A 9071-nucleotide genomic window follows, 5' to 3' on the forward strand; every position below is an offset into this window, starting at 1 on the left:
TTCATTTCCTGCCAGAAAAGAGAAACACATCTTCATGCAATCCAACCACCAGCACATAAAGGTGTTCCACTAAAGACCAAGCTCTTCAGGAAAGGTAGCGTCCTTTGGCAGGGATTTCTGGAGCAGATCAACAGGGAGCAACCTGGAGCCTTCACTCCACCGTCACAAATAAAATAAGCCAAATTCTCAAGACATCTCCATTTGAGTTAAATCTGTCTTTTTTCAGAGAATAAATCAGAGCCTGTAGTTGGCAAACCTTGCAGGCCTGAAGCTACTGGGTTTGTTAATGAGCCTCTAACATTACATAGCATTACTGGGCACCACTGAAATAACCACTGGTGAATAGTTTTATACAGGCTCCGGGGAGGATGCTCTGTGAGCCAGAATGCATCGTCTCCACTTCCTTACCAGCACTTCCCATCTTCCCTCCCAGCCATTCAACACTCAGCATCATCTTAACAGCTGGACCAGACCTCGTATTTCTGGGCCCAGGCTGGACTTTTCTGAGCCTGTGCTCACCTCCTCGTGGTTCTTCTTGAGATAGGCCAGCTCCTCCTTCAGGTTCTCGATCTGCATCTCCAGGTCAGCCCTGGCCAGGGTCAGCTCGTCCAGGACCCGACGCAGGCCGTTGATGTCGGACTCCACGTTGAGGCGCAGAGTCTGCTCCGTCTCGAACCTGGGGACAAGGCACAGCCACAAGAGTCACACAGGACCTTGTCCAGCTGGGACAGAGCACCTCAGTGCTGCTGCTGTCATCGTGTCAGTGCTCCATGGCCCCAGTGGTGCATGGACAGCCTGATGGTGTATGCAGGGGAATGACTGATAAAACAGCATCCAGCTGAGTCCATAACACCACCTTGCTCATGGTATCACCGATATCACTGGATCTGAGCTCAGTTAAGCTCTGTCACACAGTTACATGCACAGCAGGGGCACAGTGCAAGTTCTCTGCAGAGGAGAGGTCATACCACAGAGGAACAAGCAATGGGAATAAAATAGCAAAGTTTTGGATGAAAGTAAAGCAATCCCTAAATGCCAATGGATTTAGGTAACCTGCTTTGGAAATTACACCTTCATTTTGAAGGCTTTGTTTCTACATTGTCCTTTTGGGGTTTGGATGGGATTTTCCCCTCCTTTCATCAAATGTCTCCACAGACTTTGTTCCCGTTTTCCAGGAAATGTGGCTTACTTGGTCCTGAAGTCATCCGCTGTCAGCCGGGCGTTGTCGATCTGCAGGAGGAGGTTGGCATTGTCCACGGTGGCCACCAGGACCTGGGGGGTGGAGAGTAAGGAAAAAACACAAAATGAGCATCAGGAGCTCCTGAGTGAGTAGGGGATGGGGCACAAGTGGGGCTGTAGGGACAGGAGCAGTCTGGGGAAGATTTGGGTTTCCTTAGCAGACGTGGGTATTGAACCAGGGCACGGGAGATCCAGCTGGGACTGACTGCAGAAGGAGCTGGATACTCAGGGACCTCTCTTTCCAAAAACCCTGCTGTAAGGGTGTCAAAAGGCAGCTGGAAGCCACGTAAGGGGTGTGAGATCTGAAGACAGCATCTGTTCCCATGCTCCAGGGCAGATGCTGATTGTGCAAGGGTCAGGAGGGAATCACCGCTCCCCATCCGCAGCACCGTGGGGCTCCCCTGGCAGACGGAGTTGTGGGTGCTTGAGCTTGGCAAACCTTCTGTGTGTTTGGGAATGGATTTCATTTCTTGACCACAGAAACTGAGCAAAATGCAGTAAGCAGGTGCCTTGTTTTTACATTACAAAACCAGGAGCAAATCATCCACACTGGGAGAAGATTCAGGTCAGAGTTTGTGAGGGCATCAGGAGAAGAAGGGAAAATGGGTTCCCTTCAGCATCCATCATCTGCAAGGTGGTGACTGCCACAAGGAGGCAAAAATCTCCTATTGGTCAGTTCCATCCTTTCTCTTCAGCATCTAAATCCCAGCAATAGGAGGAGCTGAAACGAGTCTGCAGATCCTTTGTCTGGATATTTACAAATGCGACATCAATGTTCCACCGCTTGCTCACACCTGCAACTGTCCCTGCACATTCATTTTAACCCCCCAGACAATATGCACTATCAATGCACACTTGTCCCTCATTCTTCACTTTTGCTCTATGTCTTTTACATCTGCTTCTTCCAGTGAAGACTGCCGTGTGCTCCATCGAGAGGGACATAATCAAGAGCTGACATTGAGAAATCTCAGAATTTCGAGTCTGGCACTTCTCCCATGCACCTGAGACACTTTTTACGACTTACTTAGTGCTGACTAATTGCAGAGGTGGCAATCAGTGCTTCTGCTTCCTCTCTGACAACGACACATCCCAGTCTGTTATCCCAGCATCCTACCTTGTTCCTGAGCTCCTCGATGGTCCTGTAGTAGGGGCTGTAGTCGCGCTCTGGACCCGGATCCTGCTTCTTGTACCACTCCCGGATCTTCACCTCCAGGTCCGTGTTGGCCTCCTCCAGGGCCCGCACTTTGTCCAGGTAGGCAGCCAGGCGGTCGTTGAGGTTCTGCATCGTCTCCTTCTCGCCAGCTGGGAGGATGCCATCGCCACCCCCAAAACCACCTCCAAAGCCTCCTCCATAGCCAGACCCATAGCCAGCCCCATAGCTGCCCCCAAAGCCGGCGCCCAGGCCCCCTCCTACACTGCTGCAGTAGCTGCCCCCGTAGCCGCTTCCCAGCCCCGAGACAACGCGGGAAGAGACGGAGAAGCTGCCGGAGCCCCCGTGGACGCTGGGGGCCCTGTAGCCTCCTCCCCCAATGCGCACAGAGGAAAGGCGGCTGGAGCCCCCTCCCAGGCCCCCACAGCCCTTGAGGGAGGTGGAGGAGGAGAACTGCCTGACAGTGGTGCTCATGGCGAGGGTTGGTGCAGGCTGGAGACAGGCACGGCTCGGCAGTGCAGACAGCGAGTGCTGGCTTCTCCCCTGCCCTGGAGCCCTTTATAGCCCGGGCAGGAGGCGTTGCCCACGCTTGTCGTCACCCCTGACAGCCAGAGCCAAATACCAGAATCATCATTTTTCTCGCCCTGGTTTCACGTCTTTTGTCACATCCCACCGGCAGCACCGTGGCACTCGGGATCTCCTCCTTCCGCTGCGGTTCCCGGCACCCGGCGTGATTCAGACCACGGCTCCTTGCTCTCGGCTACGTTTTAGCGTTCACTCTTGCACCTGAGATGCAGCAGAGGTGCTTGCCCCAGCTCCACCCCGCTGCTCCTGCGGGAAGCAACGCAAGAGACTCCTCTGTGGTGTGCCAAGCCACCCGCAAGTGTCTTTTATTATTAAAAATCTACAAATCTATTTATTTGCTCTTTTACAGAGTCTACAGCCAACAAAAGCTGCTGACTTAAGCGCTCTGCGCATCCACTATCTTTATATGGGCCGACCCAAAGCCAGATGGAAATTTTCCTGTCGGGACCTCTGTCCCGGGACAAGCACAGACCTGGCGGTGTTTGTGTACTGATACTGCATTTGGCAGAGATCTCTTAGCTCAAAAGAGAAGAAACTCCAGTAAGTTCCCTTACATACTGGTCTGGAGACTGGAAAGTCCCCCAGCAGTGGTGTTCAGGAGTTTAACAGGCAGACACTCGATGGTTCCCAGTGGCACCTGCTCTCTGCATCGCCTCACAAAGCCTCAGTAGCAGCCAATGCCTTCTGAAACATTTGTAGAAGCCCAAAACTTCTGTGCCACAACTTCTTCTCTCTCATTGCTGAAGCAGGTTTTAATGCTTAAATAGCCTAAATCAGGGCAAAATGAGTTTGAAGCTGCATCAGACACCCACTACCAGCACACATTGGGTGCAATCTCCGATGGGAAGAGTACCATCAGCTCTTATCAGTCCCTGTGCCCGCAGGGAGATGTGCTTTTTCCTACATATTTGCAAGACACAAGGCCAACGTAGCCCAGGAGAAGCTATGTTACCCACAGTTACAGGTGGGCAGAGCACAGAGCTCACAGCAGCGAGGGGCGAGAGCAGAACCGGGGTGCAAAGGGGACCACGCAGAGGAGATGTGCGGATGAGGCAACGCAGCTGCCCCGTGGCCACACCTGCACCGTGCCATTAAGGGATTGAGCAGCGACTGCAGTCATGCAGCTGGACAGGTATTAGCGTGAAAAATAGCAGCAGAGAACCAGGGAGAGAGACGCTGCTCTGTTTGATTCTTTGTCAGGGAAAAATCCCTTCGGTGATGTGGCGCCAGCTCTTGCAGCGCGCAGTGGAAAATCGCACACCCAAGCTCCTGGCCTGCCTGGCTCCAGGATGTCAGTCGTGGATAAGAGTAGTTATTTTTTTGTTAGCAGAGGTGCCTGTGAGGTAGTGAAAGAACATTACAGGGATTAGGAGCCCTTTTGTGAGTTCTCTCCTGTGGTGATCTCCTTCCTTCCCATGGCCCCTCTGGCTGTTTTCACATTCTAATGCACTGAACTGATTTTGGAGTTGCTAAGGTGTTCCCAGAGCCTCACCCTCCGTAATTCGTGGTGCCTCCTTTCTTTCATCTGTCCTCTGAAGGACACAATAACAACAACGCTTTATCTGTATCGCTGTTAGATCCCAAGGGCTCAATAGAGAGTCACGGTCTCTTTCTGTGCTGCTCCAGGAGGCGTGCTGTGTTTTTTCTGGGTGGCCACCGAGGAAGCAGCTTGAGCAGGAACAAACTCCAGGTCCTCTCAGTTGAGGGCTCCTCTCAGGGCAGCACTGCCTCAGAACTGAGAGCTTCCAGATTCGAGTTTGTGACTCCCCAAGCTGCAAACTCTGGGAATGTGGATTTGGGATGCGCAGGTGCTCCATCCCTCAGAGAGCTGGGGGAAAGGAGGGGGCCTGGCGATGACAGAGGGTGCGGGTGAGGGTGCTCAGCTCCCGGCACACTCGCGGGTGGCCTGGCAGGGATCTGTGCTCCTCAGCGGGGGGCCTGGGTTACCAAACAGCGACGTGTGGCGCCACCCCTCACCCTCCCCAGGAGCTGCCTTCTCCCAGATGTGCTGCTCACATCTGCTCCAGCAAACGCCCTCCTGCTCCAGGCAGTTCCCGTGTTGGCCACAAGCCCTTCACACGTCCCAAAAGCCGTGCTGTGAGTGCTGTCCCCTGCTCAGGTCACCCCCACGTTTCAGGCCAAGTTACAAGGCAGCCTGAAGGTGACAACTGCCCCAGAACAGAGCAAAGCCCTGCCACAGCCCCACAGGCACAAAAACCTGGATTCAGGGCTCTTCCTTCTGTATTATCACAGCCTCAGACCATATTTAAGCTCTTTTCTTGCAGCTGGCACAGGAGCCCAAGGAGGGATCTGGAGGTTGTGCTGCATTATCAGCTTGTCCTCGTCTTTTCTGACCAGTGCTCCTGCTCTCAGCTGCTGCCCTCGCCTCTGGCTTCGCTCCTACAAAATAACCCCAAACCAGCCCCATTTTATGCGAGAAACCCTTAGCACAAAGTTCCCCTTGCACTGTCGACAGGGCGTGATCATTCAGGGGAGCACGCACCACTTCAGCTATTTTATGTTGCCATAAGAATTCGGTCTCCCAGGCTCTCCTGAAACACGCACCCACAATAAATTCCCTTGAGATAAAAAAACCCCACACGGTAACACGCAGGAGATGGTATCGGCGTCTGTCCCAGCACGAAGCACACCGCAGATGCTATCGCTCCCTCAGCTGCGCTGCAGGGGAAGGAACGAACCGAATTGCTCCGGTTTGTGTAGGGAGGGAGAGGAATCAATCACACATTGGGAGTGGACAGGCAGTGCCCACAGCATCTCCGTCTCACCGTCTTGCCCTCTCCCCAGCACAGTGAAAACCGCAAAGTGGAAGCCTAGAGGTAAATTCTTAAGCCTTGAGTCTAAGTTCATGGGTTCTGAGGTGGAAGGAAAAGCTCTTTGTTCACAGTCAAAGAGCAAGGCGGAAGCAGGTTCTCTTTGGGAAAAGGGACTCCCTTGCATCACCACCATGACACATGGTGGCCTCCAAAGCCACGCCAGCTGCACGTCCACTTGCCATCTGATAGAGAGCGAGAGCACCCATCAGAGAAGCAGGCAGCTCTGCCAGGCGGCTGCCATCCAGTTACAGAGACCGTGTAAGCAGAAATGGCGAGACACAGGCGATATCGCAGGAGTCGCAGCAGGGGACGCTCCCAGTGGAGGCGAAGACACAGGAGCGGGAGGCGAGGAAGGAGCGCAAGGAGGAGAATGAGAAGAGGTACTGTTGTGCAGACTGAGCTGTTGAAAATGCTGTCCCAGGATGAGACTTTCTGAAAAATCCTGGTGCAACTGTAGTGTTGCAGAGGCTATCTTGCAACCAGACACAGAAACCTCTTCCTGGCTCAAGGAGGATGCATCTTGGAGGGAAAAGGGTTTGGAGATCTTGGCTATGGAGCCAAGAGGAAAGTTGGAATGGTAACCTTGGCTGCCACCAGAAGGGCATCCATGCTGTCTGAGGCGGCCGCAGGGTGGTGGACAGGCAGTCATCCAGAAGTGCTGTATGAGAACTACTCAGTGTGGCGTAGGGACTTTGGGGCAGTAAGAAATAGTGCCACAAAATCCCAGGCCCCAGTCACTCTCCACCAACTTCTCCCAGCTGGTGAGGGCTGTTGTGAAAGGGTCAGGGCCTTGCATTTACCTCAAACAAGAGCACTTAATTGTGCTTTTAATGTAATGAATAACAGCTAATTAGCAGTCATGGCGTTTCCCCTGTGGGCCAGCTTCTCCTGAGCGCCTTTCACTGCGATGCACAGTGGAAACGGCTGAAGGATGCAGCCTTGGGAGAGACAGCTCCTGTGTGTGAGGGATGGCAGGGAAAGGCCTCACTGACAGCTTGGCTCTGAAAGTCAGAAAGCACCGAGATGGGTAACAAATACACCAAGGTGTGGAGTGAAGCACGCTCTTTGTTTGTCTTAGCTGCTGATCCTTTATTGTCTCCTGGGACATGTCCTGACAGCCCCCACGTTATCTGGAAAAATGTGATCCCAGCTCTGTTACCATGAAAGGAAACCTCACGGTGTGTATGTGTGCAATGGAAACTCCCGTTGGGATGATGCTCACCCCAACCCCGCTGCCCGCTCTGCTGCTTGTGGGTTGGAGGACACAGGCAGCACAGGGGCAGCAGGGTGATGGGACAAAGGGCTGACGGAGGGAGGATGAGGGGAGCAATGTTGTCTTTGGGGTTCATCTGGGTCCTGCCAATAGTGAAGGCTCTGCCAAAGGCCCTGTTGGGCCTGTAGGACACTGCAGGCAGCCTCCCTTGCATCAGCGCCACCCTGGGCTCCCCACAGGTCCTTTTCTCCTCTCAGTGAACATGGAAGAGGATGATGCTCCTCTGCTGGCCCATGCCCTAAGCTGTTTGCAGGGTGTCAGGCGAGGTCCTGGCCCCACACTATTTGGTGCTTCACCAGTGAGCACCTGGCTGGAACACAGAGCTGCTCCCCGGCCCCACACCGGCTCTGCCTGTCCCACCACAGCCTGTGCCAAGGAGGTCCCCTGACGGGAGAGATTCCCAGTGAATCACACCAGTTCACAACGCAGTTCACATGCTGCATTGCTCCACTGTGAGAGCCACTCAGCCAAGGGGCTGGGCAGAGCAGACCAATGTGGTTATTTCTGCTGCACTCTGGGGATCGCAGCGTGGTCTGGCACAGGACGGTCTGGGACAGGACGGTCTGGCACAGGACGGTCTGGCACAGGACGGTCTCTCAAGTGGTCCCAGCTCTTCCCCCTGTCCTGCTGCAGCTGCTTCTCCTTGCATCCAAACACTGTGACCGCCCATGGCTCTGCCAGCTCTGCTGCCCGGGCTGTTTGAGCTCTGCTTTTCTGCTGGCGTGTTTCAGCGATGAAGATGCTGAATGGCTTTTGATCACAACCAGCCTCCTCTCCAAGAACTGGCTCAGCCCTTTGGCCCCTGCTCAGGGATGAGGAGCCCATTCCCACCAACTAGGTTTGGAGTTTCCCACATTATTTGTTCAGTGTCTGCCTTCCAGATAGCAAGCAGCTCTTGCATTTCCTCATGTCTCATTGTGCCGGTGTGGAAATGCGATCACGCCCTGTCTGCTCACTCCTCTGCCCTCGCTGAGCACAGCAGAACAGCAGGCAGTCACACACCTGCTTTCCCATGCGGACTGGGGCAACAAACAGCGGCTCCCGCATCCTTTCTGTGCCCACACCCGCAGCACCTACAGTGACTCCACAGTGACTCCAGGCCAGGTCTTGGGCCGCAGATGGGAATCCTGGCTTGGGGACACGTGTGACGCTGGTGGCAGGGTGAGGCAGGTACCCATGTCAGCCTGGAGATGCCCACACTCACAGAAAGGCAGGAATCACCATCGTCCACCCCATTTTTCTCCCTGCTCTGGGGTACAGTTGGTCACACCACAGGACCGCAGGTGGATGTGCCAAACCCACTGCTGGTGACAGGGACTGTGCCAGCCCCATGGCTCCTCTGCAGCAGCTTCTGGCCAGGTTTAGTGCTCCTGGGACTCATCCTGGCCTCTGCAGACGCACATAGTCCTGATGGTGCAGGAGGGTGGGCACAAGCGATGGAAACAGCCCCCACGAGCTGTGCTTTCCTACAGGGGACCCAGAAAGGGGCTTCTAGGGTACCCTGGCTCTCTCTTGAACCCCCTGGAGCAGGGCTTTGGTGTGGCCCCTTGGGTGGACTGTGCCATGGGTGCGGGCCCCCTCCCAACCACCCTTTCTGTTGCTTGTCAAGGACTGAAGTCACGGTGGCCGTGGTGGCCATTGCCTGTGAGAAGGCAGCAAGGGTCCTGCCGTGACCTGGGTCTGGTCACCTTGTGCGCAGGGAGGGTGATCCCAGGAGGCAACCACGGCTGCCGAGACGGGAAGGGGACACTGGGAGGGAGACACCGCACTGCCCCAGCGCCATCGCTGGAACCAGGCTGCGCTGGCGCTTCCCACACCGTTGTAATTACTTGGTGCTCCTTAATCCGTACTTGGCAGGCCGACTGCTGATTAACAAGACTGAAACAGCCCATGCCTACCAAAGCCCCCACCCATCAATCACCCCCATCCATCCCTGACTTCCTCCCCAGGCCCAGAGCCCCCAGCCTCGCTGCCCGCACCCACGTCTCTG

The 9071-nt window shown here is 54.8% G+C and overlaps 1 protein-coding gene across 1 annotated transcript; it reads right to left on the minus strand.

Annotated features, from left to right (window-relative positions):
* Positions 1-473: 473 nt before the first annotated feature.
* On the minus strand, positions 474-2863 carry LOC104534595 (keratin, type I cytoskeletal 14-like; the record flags this gene model as incomplete). Its single annotated transcript, XM_010182368.1, has 3 exons — positions 2354-2863; positions 1190-1272; positions 474-676 (listed from the first exon to the last, which is right to left on the minus strand). Coding segments are annotated over exons 1-3 (796 nt in total), but the record flags the coding sequence as incomplete, so codon positions are not given.
* Positions 2864-9071: the final 6208 nt, after the last annotated feature.

The sequence above is a fragment of the Mesitornis unicolor genome, unplaced genomic scaffold (assembly GCF_000695765.1).
Source record: "Mesitornis unicolor isolate BGI_N332 unplaced genomic scaffold, ASM69576v1 scaffold15984, whole genome shotgun sequence".
Taxonomy (NCBI): Eukaryota; Metazoa; Chordata; class Aves; order Mesitornithiformes; family Mesitornithidae; genus Mesitornis; species Mesitornis unicolor.